This window comes from Siphateles boraxobius, unplaced genomic scaffold (assembly GCF_051911475.1).
Source record: "Siphateles boraxobius isolate OS27281-9 unplaced genomic scaffold, OSU_SipBor_1 130, whole genome shotgun sequence".
Taxonomy (NCBI): Eukaryota; Metazoa; Chordata; class Actinopteri; order Cypriniformes; family Leuciscidae; genus Siphateles; species Siphateles boraxobius.
In genome coordinates, this window is record NW_027508734.1 from 21,144,699 (window position 1) to 21,164,253 (window position 19,555).

A 19,555-nucleotide genomic window follows, 5' to 3' on the forward strand; every position below is an offset into this window, starting at 1 on the left:
TTCGTTAAAAGCTTCTCCATGTGTGTAGACAATGAAAGGTTCTATAAGTTGACAAATTCATGTAGTGTCACCCCCTCACAGACACACACACACACACACACTCAGAGTAAGATTAGAGGAGCAGAAGCACAATGATAATTAGTTGTTGTAATGACTGGTGATGGAAGGCATAATTAAAGGCAGGGAGAAAGGATGAACAACAAAAGTGAAAGCAGCAATAAAAGTCTCTCCTTGAGCTGTTGTTGCTTTCAGAGACAGTAACATAGCATTGTGTGTGTGTGTGTGTGTGTGTGTGTGTGTGTGTGCGTGCGTGCGTGCGTGCGTGCGTGCGTGCGTGTGTGTGTGTGTGTTTACACCAATACCTTTGCACATTTGATTTGAGTTCACATTTTGTGTGTGATTATGCAGCCTCTGTACAACCGCTATTGTTATGATTTATCTCTGAACACTGACATCTAAATGCTTTTTTATTTTGGTTTATTTGACTTGCCTACTCTTACAAGCATCTGAAAGAAAACTCCAACCATCGTTTCTGTGATGTTCATAACAAAAAGGCATTACATTTATTTTTGACACCATGTTCTTGTTGCTGCTTTTTGCACTGCTTAACAATAATGATTTTTTTCCTATCTGCACTCTTGGGCCAATATTTTTTTCTTTTTCATTATTTTTTCTGCCAACATTTTTACTGCCCCAGTCATAAAAGAAAAATGCAAATGTTTGAAGTAAGTAAGTAAAAACAAATTATAATAATATTTTTATTCACCAAGGACAAATTGATCAAAGAGACTATTAAAGATTTGTTACGAAAAAATATTGTATTTATGTATCACAAATTATACAAAAATATTAAGCATACATTAACTATTTTCAACATTGATTATAACAAGAAATGTGTCTTGAGTATCAAATCAGTATATTAGAATGATTTCTGAAGAATCATGTGATACTGAAGACTGGAGTAATTCAGCTTCACCATCACAGGAAACACTTTCATTGGAAAGATATTCAAATAGAAATTGTAATAATATCTCACAGTATTACTGTTTTTACTGTATTTTTTTTTTTTATCAAGTAAGCATATAAGACTTTTTCTTTCAATAACTTAAAAAAAACTTTTGCATCGAAGTAAAAAAAAGAATATCTTATTTTCAAATTTACTAGAAATGTGTTTTTTTGGCGAAAATATACCAAATGTTCTTTACAAAAATATTTCAATAAAAAAAATCATAATGACACAATTTATACTCTTGTTTTAGTTAGTAGAATCTGCTATGAAAACAAATTTAAATGTCAATGTAATTGCCCCAAATATTTAAATTGTCATTATTTTGATGGATTAATTAGGCTTGATTGTTTTAATACTTTGAAAGTCAAGACAAAAATGGTTGTTATTCTTCTCAGCTGGAGCGGTTCAGTGATGGTGCTGGAGTGAATGTGGAATGAGAATTAGTTACTGGATGACTGAAATTGATCAGGTGCTGAGAGCTGAGAAGAGATTGTGCCTCCACTCAGAGATCAATACACCCCAACAGTGCTTGAATATGTGGTTGTGTTACAGCTCAACTGTCCAGTATCTCACATGAAGACCTGTGTGTGTTCTTTAGACTGTTGTACAACTATAAGAGCACAGCTCTTATGGCCAAATGCTTGGTTTTAAACTGTAATTCTTTCTACATGTTAACACTACCTTTCCAAAAGTTTGGGGTTGATTAGACTTTAATGTTTTTGAAAGAAGTCTGCATTTATTTCATCAAATTTTGTAAAAACAGTAATATTGTGCAATATTATCATTAACTGTTTTCAATTTTAATAGAATGTATTTCTGTAATGGCAAAGCTGAATTTTCAGCGTCAGTGTCACATGATCCTTCAGAAATAATTCTAATGCTGATTTGCTGCTTGAATTACATTTCTTTTTATAATCAATTTTGAAAACAATTATTCTCCTTAATATTATTCATGATGATTTTTTTAAATAATTTATGTTGAATAGAAAGATCAAAAGAACCAAATTTATTTGAAATAGAAATCTTTTGTAACATTACAAATGTGTTTATTACATTTAATCAATTTAATGTATCCTTGCTGAATCCAAGTATTAATTTCATAAAAAAAAGATTCTTACCCTAAACCTTTCAAAGATAGTGTATATGCATATGCCTTTATTAAAAGTGTTTATTATTGTGTTCCCTGGGAATCAAACCCACCCCCTTTTAATGCCCGCTCTACCATTTGAGCCATAAAAACATTTCATATATTTTCATATATTTACATTGGTTGGTCAGATATGGTATAAAGAAGTTGATTGCTGAAAAATAAGGGTCAGGCAAATCTTGATGTGAATTTCCACCTGTATGTGCTTTATGTTGATTGTCGGGGTTTTGTTGTCAACCTACCTTTATTAAATTGACTGTTTTAATTAGGGCTGGGTATTGTTAGGAATTTCACAATTCGATTCGATTTCGATTCTTGAGGCTTCATTGATTTATTAGCTTCGATATCGATTCAATAATTAGCAAATACACAAGTAATTAAGTACCTGAGTATATTTTTAAATAATGTGTGCAGTATTACCAATGTTTAAGAACGGATTGACCCCAGCATGTTTCCTTTCATGGTTTTTTTAACAGAACAAACTGTACAATATTGTACATGTGTTGAATACAAACCACAACTGTAACAAACAGGTGCTTTATTAACAAACCTCTAAAGTGCATGTAACTGTAATAGAAAGTATATTTCTTTCTTCCTATACATTCAAGTTATAAAAGAAATGTAAACAGAAACATAAAATGTGCATACTCATAAAGAAATCCGCTTCGTGAGGCACACGCACACATTTGCACACAGACGCAAGGACTCTCGCTCTCTTCCTCTCTGTCGTGCGCGCGCTAAGCGGTTTGGAGCTCGCGAGCTCTAGATTTCGGGAGATTTGAACTAATTTGCGGACATCAGGGAGCCGCTATCAAATCAATATGCGGAAGACTCCGGGAGACTTATTGTTGTTCTTATTATCATTTAGGGGGGCTTAGGAACATTTTGAGGTAGCTTCAGCCCCCCTAAAATAGGCCTAACGACGTCCCTGGTTGGTGGTGCAGGCTTGAATGGAGTGCAGCTGCTGTCCGTCGTCTTACTGTTTTGGTAAAGCACGTCTTGTACAACGCTGAACGCTCTCACTAGAGTGTTGCCCACAGCGCCGCCACTGGCCGGTGGGCTGAATCGATTCATAGGATTTGATGAATCAATATTGAATTGAGGAACAAATAATTGCAATGCATTGATGAATCGATATTTTTACCCAGCCCTAGTTTTAATGCATACAGTGGCTTTTATACAATTTTATTGGTGGTTATGGTTAATGTTGCCAAACTTATAATCCACGTGTTTTTGTTTTGCAGGATTGAGGTTTCCAGTGATGATCTGCCTGTGAGTGGTTCTCAATGGCTCAGAGAAAGAGGCCTGGGACCAACAGCAGCATGGCCACAGAGCCTCACGCTTCAGCTCCACGCTCCTGCCCAGCCCCGTACCCCAACCCTGAGCACCCCGAGGAGGAGTATGAAGAGCATGGGGAACCTGAGGGGTCCCAACACTCCTACCACACCCGAGAAGAGGCAGATTTGACAGACAGCCGACCGACCACACCCACGACTCCAGACCATGGCCACAGAGAATACCACAGCCACCCGGACAGTCTGGATGGAGACTCTAGCTCAGACTACGCCAACAATACGTCTGATGAAGAAGAGGACGATTTTGATGAAGGGCTACCGGAAGAGGATGAAGGCGTGACATATTATATTCGCTATTGTCCTGAGGATGACAGCTACCTGGAGGGAATGGACAGTAATGACCCAGAATACAGACACCCGGACGGTCACATGGAGCCACCTCCGGACACAGAGGAGTGCCAGGAAGTGGTTGAAGAATGGGTAGAGGACAATCCACATGGTGATGGAGAGGTGCGTTGCGAAGTACTCGAGCAGGACTCTGACCAGCAGCTTTACGACGGCAGACCCGAACCTGTTCTCGATCACCACCACCAACACTATCCGGGTCCCCAGCAGGACCAAATTCCACCTCCTGTTGAAAATCAGGATGTGCAGGATTTTGAGGGGAGTGAGGGCTATTGCCCTGATCAGGAGGAAGAACCGCAGGTGGGGCAAGACAGAGATGGCTATGCAGGTGACTGCTATGCCACAGAGGACAATGGAAACTCTATGCACCGGTCAACGTACCGGGGGCATAAAGGCACAGAGGGGGAGACGGGAGAGGAGGCGGAGGAGGATATTGATCAGATAGTGGCTGAGATTAAGATGAGCATGAGTATGGGCAGTCTTAGCAGTGGTACTGATCAGAGCCCAGAGGAGCTGGCACCTGATCCAGCACCAAGCGGGTACCAGCCAGAGACACGCTCCAGACCCGAACCTGCCCCTGCCCCATACCCTCAGCCTCACCGCCACGACGGCAGACCCAAATCCCTCAACATCCCCCCTGCCAGACACAATTCTGAGCTCCAGAGGAACTATAAGGTACGACCTCACACACCAGAGGACAGACAGAGATGGACGCAGGACCAAGTGAGAGAGCAGGTACAGTAGGTGGATTTGCATAGCAAGCTGTAAATGCATCTATCTGTTGCAGCTTATTAAATTAAATACATGGTTCAGTTAAAACAGAATAAATCAGCTCCGTAAATATGAAAGCAATAAGATCAACTAAATACATAGAGAATTTGTATTCAATTTATTTAGCAATTTATTCAATGTATTCTAATTTATCTCAAACTAATATTCTGTGGATAGAATAAATGATCAAATAAATTATCTCTGTAACACTTTACAATAAGGTTCATTAGTTAACATTAGTTAATATATTTACTATCATGAATAACAATAAGCAATACATTTGTTACAGTGTTTATTAATCTTTGTTAATGTTAGTTAATAAAAATACAGATGTTCATTCATTATTTGTTCATGTTAGTTCACAGTGCATTAACTAATGTTAGCAAGTACACCTTTGATTTTAATAACGTATTAGTAAATTTAGTAAAGATTAAAAAATACTGAAGAAGTTTTGATCATTCTTAGTTCATGTTAACTAAGGTAGTTAACTAATGTTAACTAATGAACCTTTTTGTAAAGTGTTACCATTATCTCTTCTTAGTGTCTTTCTGAAGGCAGCTGGTCTGTGGTGTATATACACTACCATCCACAAGTGTGTGGGGTTGGTACAATTCTTTAATGTTTTTAAAATCAGTTTCTTATGCTCACAGAGGCTGCAAATGTTTGATCAAAAATACAAAAAAATAGATTAATATTGTGAAATAATTGTATAATACCTTTTTTCTATTTCAATACATTTTAAAATGTAAATGTTTAAAATGTTGATTGATTGATTGATTTTTGTACCATACTTCAAAACTCTGAAAGTTTTCTGCTTCCTTTTAAATAGTTAAACAGTCAGAAATATTAATGTAATAATGAATGTTACTATTTTAATCTAATAAGAAATATAACCCCTAAAGGTGGGTCACTCTGAAATATGCATATTCATTATTATAGTTAAATATTAATGTGAATGTTGAAAACGTCTCGGTTACATATGGTAACCCTCGTTCCCTGAGGGAGGGAACGGAGACGTAGGTCATGACTGACCAATAGGAATCTCGCTAGAGAGGCCAATCTACTTCGAGTGAAACTAAAACAAGCCAATACACATTGGCGTGCAATCATTTGCATCAGCTGCGCGCCCTCGTTAGCGCGGGTATAAACGAGCAGCTGGTGCGATTGCACACTAGTTTTTTGCTGAGGAGCCAAGCCTGAGAAGCTGGCCGCCCCGGCGGGCGGCAGCGGATGTGGCGACGGGACCTACGTCTCCGTTCCCTCCCTCAGGGAACGAGGGTTACCATATGTAACCGAGACGTTCCCTATCGGTCAGTCACTACAACGTAGGTCATGACTGACCAATAGGAATCCCTACCAAAGCGCCACAGCCGCTGCACCCCATCCAGTGCCCCGTGCAAGCCTCTACACCTTCTTGCCTGGAAGGACGATAGGCGGAGGCTTACACAGAGTGAGTCTGACACTGTTGTTCCGTAATAACCCATACAGTGAGATATTGGATAACACTGGGAAAGCGTGCCCTTTCTGTTTAGGAAGGAACGCTGCGGAAGCCACTTCTTCAAAGAGTTATGTGGAAATGCATATGGACTAGCCGAAAGCTGTACTGCATATGAAATAAAGGGTGACTTAGCCCAAGGGAAAGACACGGGCTTCCGATAGGAGCAGCCGTGGAATATACACATATGGGATCCCCGTAGGGTCACACAAATGGAACCCAGCCCAGATCCGGTTCTCAAGGATTCAGCGGATAAGGGCCTGGCGCCGGACGCTCCGCCAAGTCCGGGCCGAGGGGTTTTGGAGGACTCAACAGGTTTTACTCTGGAGCAATAAGGGTGCACAGTAGGGTGCAGCAAGCCGACAGAGCCAGACCTCTCAGTGCTTCTACCCATCTAGGGTGAGAACACGGGAGGACACCGGCTCTACACGTAGGCTATAGTATCTAGCGAACGTGTTAGGTGTCGCCCAGCCCGCAGCTCTACAGATATCTGTTAGCGAGGAGCCACGTGCCAGCGCCCAGGAGGATGCAACGCCTCTCGTGGTGTGTGCATGCAACCTGAGCGGGCAGGGCACGCCTTGTGCTTGGTAAGCCAAGGCGATGGCATCCACTATCCAGTGGGCCATCCTCTGCTTGGAGTCAGCCTTTCCCTTCTGCTGGCCTCCGTAACAGACAAAGAGCTGGTCTGAGGTCCTGACGCTTTGAGTTCTGTCCACGTACATACGCAGAGCGCGAACGGGACAGAGCAAAGCCAGGGCTGGGTCTGCCTCCTCCAAAGGCAGCGCTTGCAGGTTCACTACCTGGTCTTTGAAGGGAGTGGTAGGAACCTTGGGCACATAGCCAGGCCGGGGTCTTAGTACCACGTGGCTGCCACCCGGCCCGAACTCTAGGCACGATTCGTCGACCGAAAATGCGTGCAGGTCTCCTACCCTATTGACAGAGGCCAGTGCAACCAGCAGCAAAGTCTTCATGGAAAGAAGCTTTAAGTCTACTGACTGCAGAGGCTCAAAGGGAACATCCTGAAGTGCTCGAAGCACCAGGGAAAGATCCCAAGAGGGTATGGAGGGGGGTCGAGGAGGATTTAATCGTCTCGCCCCCCTAAGAAACCTGACGACCAGGTCGTGCTTTCCCACTGCTTTGCCATCTATGTGGTCGTGATAAGCTGAAATAGCGGCAGCATGTACTTTGAGGGTGGAGGGAGACAGTCTACGCTCCAACCCCTGCTGCAAGAAGGAAAGCACAGACCCTATCGGACATCTTCGGGGGTCTTCTCGGCGAGAAGAACACCACTTGACGAACAGGTTCCACTTCAGGGCGTAAACACGTCTCGTGGACGGCGCCCGTGCTGAAGTGATGGTGTTAAGTACCTCAGGGGGTAAGTCACCTAAAACCTCCGCGTCCCGTCCAGGGACCAGACATGGAGTTTCCAGAGGTCTGGACGCGGGTGCCATAGGGTGCCCCGTCTCTGAGTCAGAAGGTCCTTCCTCAGAGGAATGGGCCAGGGAGGGACTGTCACAAGGAGCATGAGTTCTGGGAACCAAGTCCGGGTGGGCCAATAGGGAGCCACCAGAAGGACCTGCTCCTCGTCCTCCCTGACTTTGCACAGTGTCTGCGCAAGTAGGCTCACTGGGGGAAACGCATATTTGCGAAGGCCCCGGGGCCAGCTGTGTGCCAGTGCGTCCGTGCCGAGTGTTCCCTCGGTCAGGGAGTAAAACAGCTGGCAGTGGGAGGTCTCTGAGGAGGCAAACAGGTCTACCTGAGCCTCCCCGAACTCTCTCCAGATCAGCTGAACCACCTGGGGGTGGAGTCGCCATTCTCCCGGGAGCACAGCTCGTGATAGCTCGTCGGCCACACGGTTGAGCAAGCCGGGGACATACATGGCTCGAAGCGACCTCAGATGCTTCTGACTCCAGAGGAGGAGATGGCGGGCGAGTTGCGACATGCGACGGGAGCGTAGACCACCTTGTCGGTTGATGTACGCAACGGTCGCAGTGTTGTCCGTACGGACCAGCACGTCCCTGCCCTGTAGCCGTCTTTTCAAGCGGGTCAGGGCGAGATGTACTGCTAGCAACTCGAGGCAGTTGATGTGCCAACGCAGTTGAGGGTCCGTCCACACCCCTGACACTGCATGCCCGTTGTACGTGGCACCCCAGCCGGTGGCAGAGGCATCTGTGAATACCACAGCATGCCTGGACACCTGTTCCAAGGGGACTCCTGCCCGCAGGAACGAGGGGTCTGACCACGGGCTGAAGGTCTGGCGGCACGCCGGTGTGATTGCCACCCGGTGAGTGCCATGACGCCACGCCCATCTCGGGACTCGGCCGTGAAGCCAGTGCTGAAGCGGTCTCATATGTAGCAGGCCGAGCGGGGTTACCGCTGATGCTGCTGCCATATGCCCCAGGAGCCTCTGAAAGAGTTTCAGTGGGACCGCTGTCCTGCCCTTGAACGTGTTCAAGCAGTTCAGCACCGACTGAGCACGCTGCTCTGTGAGGCGCGCTGTCTGGGCGACCGAATCCAACTCCATACCGAGAAAAGAGATCCTCTGCACAGGGGAGAGTTTGCTCTTTTCCCAGTTGACCTGAAGACCCAACTGGCTGAGGTGCCTGAGCACTAGGTCCCTGTGTTCGCATAGCTGATCTCGAGAGTGTGCTAGTATGAGCCAGTCGTCGAGATAGTTGAGGATGCGAACGCCCTGTTCTCTCATGGGAACAAGGGCCCCCTCCGTGACTTTCGTGAAGACACGGGGGGACAGGGTCAGCCCGAAGGGTAGGACTTTGTACTGATATGCTCGACCCTCGAACGCAAAGCGCAGAAATGGCCTGTGTCGAGGAAGAATCGAGACATGAAAGTACGCGTCCTTCAGGTCGATCGCTGCAAACCAATCTTGGGGACGGATACATTCGAAAATGCGTCTCTGCGTGAGCATTTTGAACGGTAGCTTGTGGAGGCTCCGATTCAAAACTCGCAGATCCAAGATCGGTCGTAACCCACCACCTTTCTTGGGTACAATGAAGTAGGGACTGTAGTGCCCTGACCTCATATCGGCTGGAGGGACCGGCTCTATCGCATCCTTCGCCAGTAGGACTGCGATCTCCGCACGCAAGACATGGGCATCGGCTGCTCTCACTGTAGTGGAGTGGATGGCCCGAAACTTGGGGGGACGCCGGGCGAACCGAATCGCATAGCCGAGCCTGATGGTTCGAATGAGCCAGCGAGACGGCCTGGGGAGCGCTAACCAGGCTCGCAGAGACCGTACAAGCGGGACCAAAGGGACCGTAGGCGTACCCGGAGTGGGGCAGCGAGGTAGAACACAGGGACGCAGCTCGGGAGGCTCTCTCTGGGAGGCGGCCCGTAGCGGGGTCTGAGTGTGCTGTGCAGCACTTACCTGGTTCCACGGGGCAGGAGGTGCGGGAGGCGGCTCGATGGCGTTCTCGGACTGTACGCAGCTGCCGGCTGGCGATAGAAGAGGCGGATGAGAGTGGTGAGGATTCTGACCCCCCACTACTCTCCGGGCCCTCTTCGAACCCAGAGATGATAGAAACTGCTCTTTTATTGAAAATTTGGGTACCGCTGGTTTTAAGGCCAGCGGCGGAACACAAACAAAACGAAACAAAGGATTTTCCACCCGGCCCTCTTCCGGGGGAGGGAGCGATGCAGTCATCGTCTCCTGGAGAGCAGTCCCTTCCACCTCTGGGTCGCCCGTCCTAGGGCCGCTTACCTTTGGCTTTGCCGCCCCTCTTGGCGGGGGCCTGGACGGGCGGGGCGCCCTGCCTGCGACTGGCTCCACGGTGCCACTTGGATGGAGGCTGCTGCTGCGGCGCGGGAGCAGGGGCAGACGCAGGCGGACGCCCACGGCGACGAGCAGACCGAGGAGCCGCGGGCGGTGGGGTGGAGGCAGCAGCTGACCGCCGCGGCAAGATGTGTCTAATGGCCTCAGTCTGCTTCTGTACAGCCGAGAACTGCTGGGCGAAGTTCTCGACCGCGTCGCCGAAGAGGCCGGTCTGGGACACGGGGGAGTTAAGGAACCTGATCTTGTCGGTCTCCCGCATGTCAGCCAGACACAGCCAGAGGTGGCGTTCCTGGACCACCAGTGTGGACATCGCACGACCCACTGACCGCGCAGTGACCTTCGTCGCACGGAGCGCGAGGTCAGTTGCGGCACGAAGTTCTTGGAGAACTTGTGGATCATGACCACCCTCGTGCAGGTCCTTCAGTGCCTTGGCCTGATGAACCTGCAACAACGCCATGGCGTGCATGGCAGAGGCAGCTTCCCCACAGGCCTTGTAAGCCTTGCCGGTCAGGTCCGACGAGTACTTACAAGCCCGGGAAGGAAGACACGGTTCTCCACGCCAAGTGGAGTTAGGGCACAGTTGCATAGCAACGGCCCGTTCCACTGGCGGGATACGCGTGTATCCCTTAGCTGCCCCGCCATCAAGGGTGGTGAGGGAGGAGGATCCACCGAGACGGTTTCTGGCAGTAAAAGGTGCCGTCCACGTCCCTGTGAGCTCCTCATGCACCTCCGGGAAGAAAGGCACTGGGGTGGGTTGCTGAGAACCAGCGCGCGCCACCCCGAGATACCAATCGTCCAACCTCGAGGGCTCGGGACACGGTGGAGGGTTCCACACGAGCCCGATCCTGTTGGCGGCCCGGGAAAGCATGGCCATCATCTCCGGGTCCGACTCGGGCACCGCTGGCACACCTGAAGGAGGCAGCGGCTCCGAGCCGTCGTCCGCGGAGAGGTCTGACCCACCCTCCGATGCAGCGATCGACATCTGGTCGTCGCAGGGAGCGCCGAACGAAACGACCGGTACACATCTCGAGGACGGTCCAGAACGTTCCGTTGGCAGCTCAACTGGTTGCGGAGCATGAGAGGAGTGAGGGTTCCTAGGGGGTTGGTTCCCCGAAGGAAGCGCGCTCACTGTAATCCTCAGGTCACCCGTGTCACTGCCCGAAGCAACCCGCGAAGGGGGGTTGGAACGAGGTGCAGGCACGGGGACTCCGCCCCTTTGCAGGAACGTGAGTCTCGACCTCAGCTCCGAGATGGTCATCTTCCCACAATGGGTACATGACTCATCCACGAACGCTGCCTGTGCGTGTTCGAGGCCCAGACACACAAGGCAGCGATCGTGACCATCCCGCGACCCCAGGTAACGACCGCATCCAGAAACACACAGATAGAATGTCATCTTGAAAAAGACGCAAACTATCTGTGTAAGCTCTTTTAGAGACTGCTCTCCTTGGTGCTGAAGCACGCAGGGGAACGGTCACAGCGAACACAGACAGGAATGTGCACCTGTCTGTGCGCGATTCTCTCTCGCTGGTCTTACCAGCCGTAAAAACGGCCGTTGAGCGCTTTAATCGCGCACCTTACCAGCCGTAAAAACGGCCGTTGAGCGCTTTAACCGCGCACCTTACCAGCCGTGAAAACAGCTTTTTTGTTTGCTCAGTTTTAAAACAACAAACAAAGAAGAGAGAGAGAGAAGAGAAAAAGACCGCTCGCGCTGTTGTGCCGTCACGCCCGCACCAAAGTGGAGAGATCCAGAAGAGGCTTGCTTTCAAATTCACTCTGTTCAGCATACGAAGTGCTTGGCTCCGAAGCAAAAAGCTAGTGTGCAATCGCACCAGCTGCTCGTTTATACCCGCGCTAACGAGGGCGCGCAGCTGATGCAAATGATTGCACGCCAATGTGTATTGGCTTGTTTTAGTTTCACTCGAAGTAGATTGGCCTCTCTAGCGAGATTCCTATTGGTCAGTCATGACCTACGTTGTAGTGACTGACCGATAGGGAACCCTAATTTAAATGCAAGTGGCATTTAAGTAAACAAAACTAGTCCTTATTTATGCCCAAGTTTGAACCTCAATATCTTGACAGCTGAGCAATGAGTAATGATCTACTATTTTATGCCCTTAAGAGCTGATGCATAAAATGTGATATTTGGAGATGGCTCAGAATGTATTCTTTAATGTGATTTAAATGTATTTATGCATAATTTTGGGGGTAGATCCAAAGACAATTATAGAGAATATGCCGTTATTACCATTTACTTGCTCATTTCAAGGGGAAAGCATTCAGTTTGAGCGGCAAGTTGAAAAGGATGAAAGAAAATCATCTGGCAGATATTGGAACCGTCTCGTAACCCAGACATGAAGGGGACCCTGATCAAAAGCAATTTCTTGAAATCCCCAAATGACTTTTATGTGCAGTCATTTGTTAATATTCAGGAATAAACAAATTTCCACCCTGCTAGAATACATTACCTTGGGAAGCTTTTTAGATTCCATCCCATTATGCTCACTCAGGTACATTGTGTGGGTGGTTTTTTTTCTCATCTGCTTGAACAACCCCAAAATGAAAACTGGCTCATTGCTAGAAACCTCTGATATCCATGCATTATGCCAAATAGTAGTTTGGTTTGCTGAAAAATGAGAAGAGGTGCTGACTTTCTAATGGAAGTTTTAAAAATTCAAATCAAGTTTGAAAAAAATACGTTTTCTTAGATATTTTCTGGAATTAGGTGAAGGGTTGAGATTTAGTCAGATTGCCTCAGTGGTCCAGTGAATGTCTTGTGAAGTTCTATTACCCTCCTGCTTCTTTATTGCCTTTGGGCAATGAGGAGATTACATTTTATCCTGTCAGGCAACAAATGAATTTCATCAAGTAATAATGTCCTTATGTGCAGTAGACAGAGTGCTCATTGGAGAATTTAACTTCCCTGCAGATAGACAAAAATTAAAAGTGTATTTTTAAGCACTGTGCATTTTCAGTTAAAGACAACATCTGTTCATTTTACCAAAGTGTTTTAATACATTGTGTTCATTGTACTCTCTAATCTGTTCATGTTGGTTTTTAGGATAGCATAACATTTTTACTGCTGTTCAATGCTGTCTGCAACCTATCATCTTTTTGTTATATTTTTTATATCACATTTCACTCTCCACTCATTTTTCACTCATTTCTCTCAATTTAAATTCTCTCTAGGTATCTAATAGTGCAGAACAGCCAAGGAAGCAGCAACGATCTGATCTCAATGGACCACTGGAGAACAACAATGTCACTGAGGTGAGCCTATAATCATAGAACACATTAACCAATCAATATGTGACAGCAGACTATGCACCCCACATAATCACCACATATTTCTTTCCATCAGAGCTGTTCTAGTCAATGTCAGCCTGTCGTCTTATTTACTTCACATTTCTCTGGCTTTCTTATACAATTTATGTTTTTTCCCCAGCATATCTAAGCTAGTTGCACTAGCTTGTCACCATCCTCCCCCAAGTGTTGATATAGTAAAATAATTGGCTTTGCCCTTTCCTGCCCTGGTTCTACTGTATTTACATAGACTGAGGCGAGTTCAGCCTTGAGCTGCCTGTTCGACAGCTTCTCTACACATTTTTTATGTATTAATGTAACCTCCATAAGAGCCTCGCACCCTGAATGCAAGAGCCATAAAATGAGACATCGTCTGGGCAGCTACTCAAAATCGACAAATAGGTGTTCAAAACATGTTTTATAGCACTACCAGGCATTTTGTCAAGGTCATTTTTAGATCATTCGCAACACAAGCTTTTAAATGTTCTTTGTTTTTTGTTTTTTTGGTATAAAAACTGCCTTATGAATGTTTCACATGTAGGAGGTAGTGAGACAGCCAAATTAAATTTGTGAATTAGGGTCATGTGTGTCAAGAATATTCATTGTTAAACCTTCTTAAAAATTACTGAGCTGTTCAAAGTCATGATTGTTGGAAAACTGTTTTAAATTTAAAAAAAAAATTCTTTTTCTTTTTTGTACATGTTATTTTGCAAGTTAGGGAACACTCGCCCAATAAGTCAAAGCCTAATGGTAATAATTATCCACTAAGTATTCACCCAAGGGAATTCTGTTTGTACACATCACTTGCATTGGGATGCAACTATCTTCTTATGTCATGTAAAGCAGTATTCAGTCTTGCCTTACTTCCTCTGAAAACATTTAATTACCTGTGCTGAGGGAGCTTTTGAGTCCTTAGATTGCATTTAATGAAGGCCTCTTGAAGCATAACCTCCATTTGGATAGCTCTGTAGTAAAATGATGGCTATTACTCTGTCTGACAGTGTGTCTGTGGCCTACAGTGCTCGCACAGTCCTGCAAAGAGCCACTTCAGAATGAATGACAGGATTTTGTATTGTGATCATCCAGAATTATCTGGATGGTTTCCATTTGATTCTGAGTTTTAGGTAATTTATTTATGTATATATATATATATATATATATATATATATATATATATATATATAATTTTTTTTTATATATATATATATATATATATATATATATTAGGGCTGTCAATCGATTAAAATTTTTAATCTAATTAATTACATACTCTGTAATTAATTATTCTAAATTAATCGCATACACAATCTTACAATGTTTACATGGTACAATTTCTGGTAAGCTACGTTTTTATTATTATTGCTTGACACAAATTTCACGATTTCAATTTAATTTAATTATTGTGATTTGATGCAATATTGACTCATTTGGATAAATATTAGGTACACAAGATAGGCATTCATTTTTCTCAAGAAAAAAAAAATCTCACCCAATGCTGTAAAAATACAGAGATATTACCATATCAGCTGGTAGTATTTAAGGTTAAAAATAGCTCAAATTAAATATAATGCGTGTTTATTACAAATAACAACATTGATATGAGTAAAAATATAATACATACGTAATATAGTAGTAGGCTACATACATTTTGAAAAATACTCTCTATAGCTCTTTTTTTATAGCCAACTATAACATGCTATATGGTCATGAAATGGCTTTCCTGAGGCTAAATGTTATGTGACATAATTGTTCTCCAGCTGTTTTATTGACCTCTTTTCGCGGTTGAAAAACACTGATTGATCGAGGAATATACATTTCGGTAAGTTTTAGGCTGCCCTACTGTATCTTTCAACATTGGTCATTCGTGTTTATTTACAATTAGCTAGAGATGATTTACAAGCGCCAAAACGGTATTGTTTGATTTTCGTAATAAAATTAACAGAATCTGAGAGCTGAGATTTTTTTAATATCATAGTAACGTGCTCTGTCTTGTCTGTTTCCGTGTCCTCTCTTTGGTGCGCGATTTTTCTGTGCGTGAGAAAATGGTTGTGTGACGTGAGAGCGCGTGAAAAGTTACAACACACACACACACAAGCGCGCTTTCTCTCAGACACACTCATCGACTCACGCACAAACTCCTGGATGCTTTGCATTTATGTGGTACTTTAGAGTTTGACGAACTCCGTTTGTTATAAGTAAATGTTCCAAACAATGATCCAAGCAGCGCGTTCTTGTCTCCCTCCTTCTTTTTACACGAATGCTAGAACGGCTCCGCAAAGGTCAAAACGGAATGGATTAATCTGCGTTATTTTTTTTAACGCGTTATTTCTTCTAAGATTAATTAATCGAAATTAACGCGTTATTTTGACAGCCCTAATATATATATATATATATATATATATATGTGTGTGTGTGTGTGTGTGTTTATTTATTTATTTATTTCCTAGGCTCATTGTCTATTCTCTGGTCTGAATGGCAAAAAATTTGTGATGACCATATTATATTTAAAGGTGCATTGTGTAATATACCTATGTTTTCAGTGGTGTATAAAGACCTTACATAATGAATCGTTATGTTTTTATTACCTTAGAATGAGCCATTTCTATCTACATACACTGCGGCCCCATTACGTTGAAATAGCCATTTTGCGCCGGCATGTTTCTGCAGTATCCATAAACAAACAAGCATGTTTCGTCACTATGTATTTCTTCGTGCAAAGAAGCTAGCTAAAGTCAGCTATTAAAACACTGACATAATGATGAACAAGTAACAATAATATTCGCAATATCATATAGTTTTAGTGAATAATTAAGTAAACATAATTTCTTAATTTATTTTAGAAACCTCATTGCTTAACTGGCTACTCTCTGGTGTCTCCTAACCTTAACCCTAACGGCTGAGTGCCAGACAGTCCTGCTGATATTCAGACCAGCATGATAAAGAGTAAACAAGAAGTTAATTTTGAGCAAACAATATTTTCTACTAAATATTTCCAGTTATTTTGTATGTTTGTATGTTGGCAAACAAAGCCACATGCGGAACCGTTCTCAAACAATACAATAGTTTGAGTAAGTAATTCAATGACTCATAACCAGTTGCTGAATTTGAAATAGCAGGATATAGTTTAGTATTTGAAATAGTAAGAATAGTACTGTATGTTATGCTACTTTTAAACTAATCGTTTGATTGAATGATTCAATGACTCGCTTATAAAGACAATATTTTGTTTCGGTTAAATAAATTGTTCCATGACTCACTCATTAAGACACTTGTTGCTACCTCCTGAAGTTAACCTAGAGATTATGTTTTTCTTATAAAAGGTAAATACTTTATACAGGTCCTTCTCAAAAAATTAGCATATTGTGATAAAGTTCATTATTTTCCATAATGTAATGATAAAAATTAAACTTTCATATATTTTAGGATTCATTGCACACCAACTGAAATAGTTCAGGTATTTTATTGTTTTAATACTGATGATTTTGGCATACAGCTCATGAAAACCCAAAATTCCTATCTCAAAAAATTAGCATATCATGAAAAGGGTCTCTAAACGAGCTATTAACCTAATCATCTGAATCAACTAATTAACTCTAAACACCTGCAAAAGATTCCTGAGGCTTTTAAAAACTCCCAGCCTGTTTCATTACTCAAAACCGCAATCATGGGTAAGACTGCCGCCCTGACTGCTGTCCAGAAGGCCATCATTGACACTCTCAAGCAAGAGGGTAAGACACAGAAAGAAATTTCTGAACAAATAGGCTGTTCCCAGAGTGCTGTATCAAGACACCTGCTCACAGTGCCAAAATCTGTGGGATATTGTGAAGAGAAAGTTGAGAGACGCAAGACCCAACACTCTGGATGAGGTTAAGGCCGCTATCGAAGCATCCTGGGCCTCCATAACACCTCAGCAGTGCCACAGGCTGATTGCCTCCATGCCACGCCGCATTGAAGCAGTCATTTCTGCAAAAGGATTCCCGACCAAGTATTGAGTGCATAACTGAACATAATTATTTGAGAGTTGACTTTTTTTGTATTAAAAACACTTATTTTATTGGTCGGATGAAATATGCTAATTTTTTGAGATAGGAGTTTTGGGTTTTCATGAGCTATATGCCAAAATCATCAGTATTAAAACAATAAAATACCTGAAATATTTCAGTTGGTGTGCAATGAATCTAAAATATATGAAAGTTTAATTTTTATCATTACATAAGGACCTGTATGTTGTAAGGACGTTTCATCTCCTCTCATACATCAAACACTGTTTCTCTGTTTCTTAGCCAGCAAAGAAGACGGCCTCATTTCCCAGCTTTGTGGATGGTAAGCGAGCATCTCCTGTGTTTTGTTTTTTCTGCATTTGATAATCTGCTCCCAAAACTTTTATTCTATCAGAATTAAATCGACTCAAAAACAAATCAAATTCACTAAACCAACTCATGGAGCATGGAGATTAGAGAGCCGCGCTGAAGAAGGCATTTTGTCTCAGTGGATTTACATGGTGAAATGCAGGCAGAATTGTAAGCTGTTTTAACGGGTTACAGTGGTGAGACCGTAATTAAAATAGTCATGTTTGCTAATATAAGAGCACATGGAGTAGATGCTCAGCTAGAGAAATACTTACAGACTGTTACAGGAAGCGAAAGAGAGTTCTGGAAAAGCAGAACAACCGATTGACCACAGCTTATTTTTTTGTTTATCGCAGCCTAAGATGTATTGCTGCTGTAATTTTTTGTAACAAATTCTGCTTTCTATTAAATGGATAGAGTTCTGTCACATTGAAATCTTGTGCCTGAATGATGGCAGTATAATGTATCCCTTGGTGGGTGTCACTCTCATCCACATTTCCATATCACACAAGCAGAAAACACGCCACACACCCTGGTTTTCCTCATGTGGCTACCTTCGTTCCCGCATTTCAGTGTCTGCGGTAAAATTTTATCAGCACTCACTGTGGGATGGAATTGAGAAGAACACACATATATTAACACACACTTTCATACACACAACATCTGCATGCAACTTTTCTTCCTGATAAGCTCACACTCATGCCTTTTCAGTCACTGTGAGGTGGTCTACAGAGGAGGTGGCAACCCAACAAATAGCTTTAATAACAAATTCTCAATGCTTCCCTTCTAACAGTGCCGGGCCCATGTGAGCCTGAGGATCTCATTGATGGGATTATCTTTGCCGCTAACTACCTCGGGTCCACTCAGCTCCTGTCAGAGAGAAATCCATCGAAAAACATCAGGATGATGCAGGCCCAGGAGGCAGTGAGCCGGGTCAAGGTACAGAAACCTAGAACCTCTGTTTTTACATTTATTTTGGTGTGGCTCTCAACCGAAGCAGTTTGGATGAAGCTAATGCAGATTTCTCTGTGGAGAATTAGATGAGATGAGATTTGTTTGTTTACACCCCGGGACTTGTTGACTAATCAGTAGTTATAGGATTATTTTCCAGGGTGTGGGAGTGTAATCCCTCATCTTCCCAGTTGGTTAACGTAGAAAGCCCTCTTGTTGCCATGTTACATGTAAAATTCAAGTGTATGTTCTTGTATGCGCAATCAAACTGGGAGTTTTTTTCCCCCAAAGCACTTTGGACACTTTGGATAGACAAAAACAAAAGACAAAGTTCTGTATACACTTATGTATTAATTAATGCCATCTCTTTTCTTGCATTTGCGGTAGTGGTGTGTGATATGCATTATCTATGATAAATTTTAAGTGTTGTGTTTACAATGTGCAAGCTGACATTATCGAGTATGTCATCACTCACTTAGCAACAACCAAACAAAAACACACCTCGAGAAAGCCCACTGTGTGATGTAGCATGCAGTGTGATTAGAATGCAGTTAGAAGCCAATGAAAATAGTTCCAAAAAAAGCAAGAACAAAACCTTTGTATGTCTCAGAGCAAAACAGAAAGGTCACTGAATGAATTGCGTTTTTGAACCAATCGTTTGAGTGAATCATTCAATAACACATTCTCATAAAGACACTTGCTTTGTTTCTGAATGAATCATCCATTTTGAGCAAATTGTTTGAATGAATGATTCAATGACTCACTATTGGAGGTTTTAATTTCATATTTAAAAATATAATTAAAAATTTTTTTTTATATGAATGCTAACAGTGTCTTAATATTCTAAATGAATTTGATTAAATGTAAGAATTTGATTAAATGTAAGAATTTGACATACGGTTAGGAAAAATAGCCCTTATGAAGATAGAAATGCCCCTGGAAATCATTATAGGGAGGCAAATATCACCCCTTAATGGAAAACTTTATTTTTTGCCATTTCTACCGCCCAGAATAAGAAAATGAAAAGCATAGGGAGTCAG

The 19,555-nt window shown here is 43.3% G+C and overlaps 1 protein-coding gene across 7 annotated transcripts in view; it reads left to right on the forward strand.

Moving 5' to 3' along the window:
* apba2b (amyloid beta (A4) precursor protein-binding, family A, member 2b) overlaps positions 1 to 19,555 on the forward strand; it is a 95,804-nt gene that overhangs the window by 54,041 nt on the left and 22,208 nt on the right. For 4 of the 7 annotated variants that reach the window (XM_077228601.1, XM_077228599.1, XM_077228600.1 and 1 more), the window contains exons 3-6: positions 3,401 to 4,591; positions 13,102 to 13,182; positions 17,499 to 17,538; positions 18,358 to 18,503. In XM_077228601.1, the coding sequence (XP_077084716.1) occupies positions 3,443 to 4,591; positions 13,102 to 13,182; positions 17,499 to 17,538; positions 18,358 to 18,503 (1,416 nt within the window). In that variant the 5' untranslated portion in view covers positions 3,401 to 3,442. The remainder of the gene's footprint in view (positions 1 to 3,400; positions 4,592 to 13,101; positions 13,183 to 17,498; positions 17,539 to 18,357; positions 18,504 to 19,555) is intronic. The other 3 variants (XM_077228603.1, XM_077228602.1, XM_077228604.1) reach the window with 1 other exon arrangement.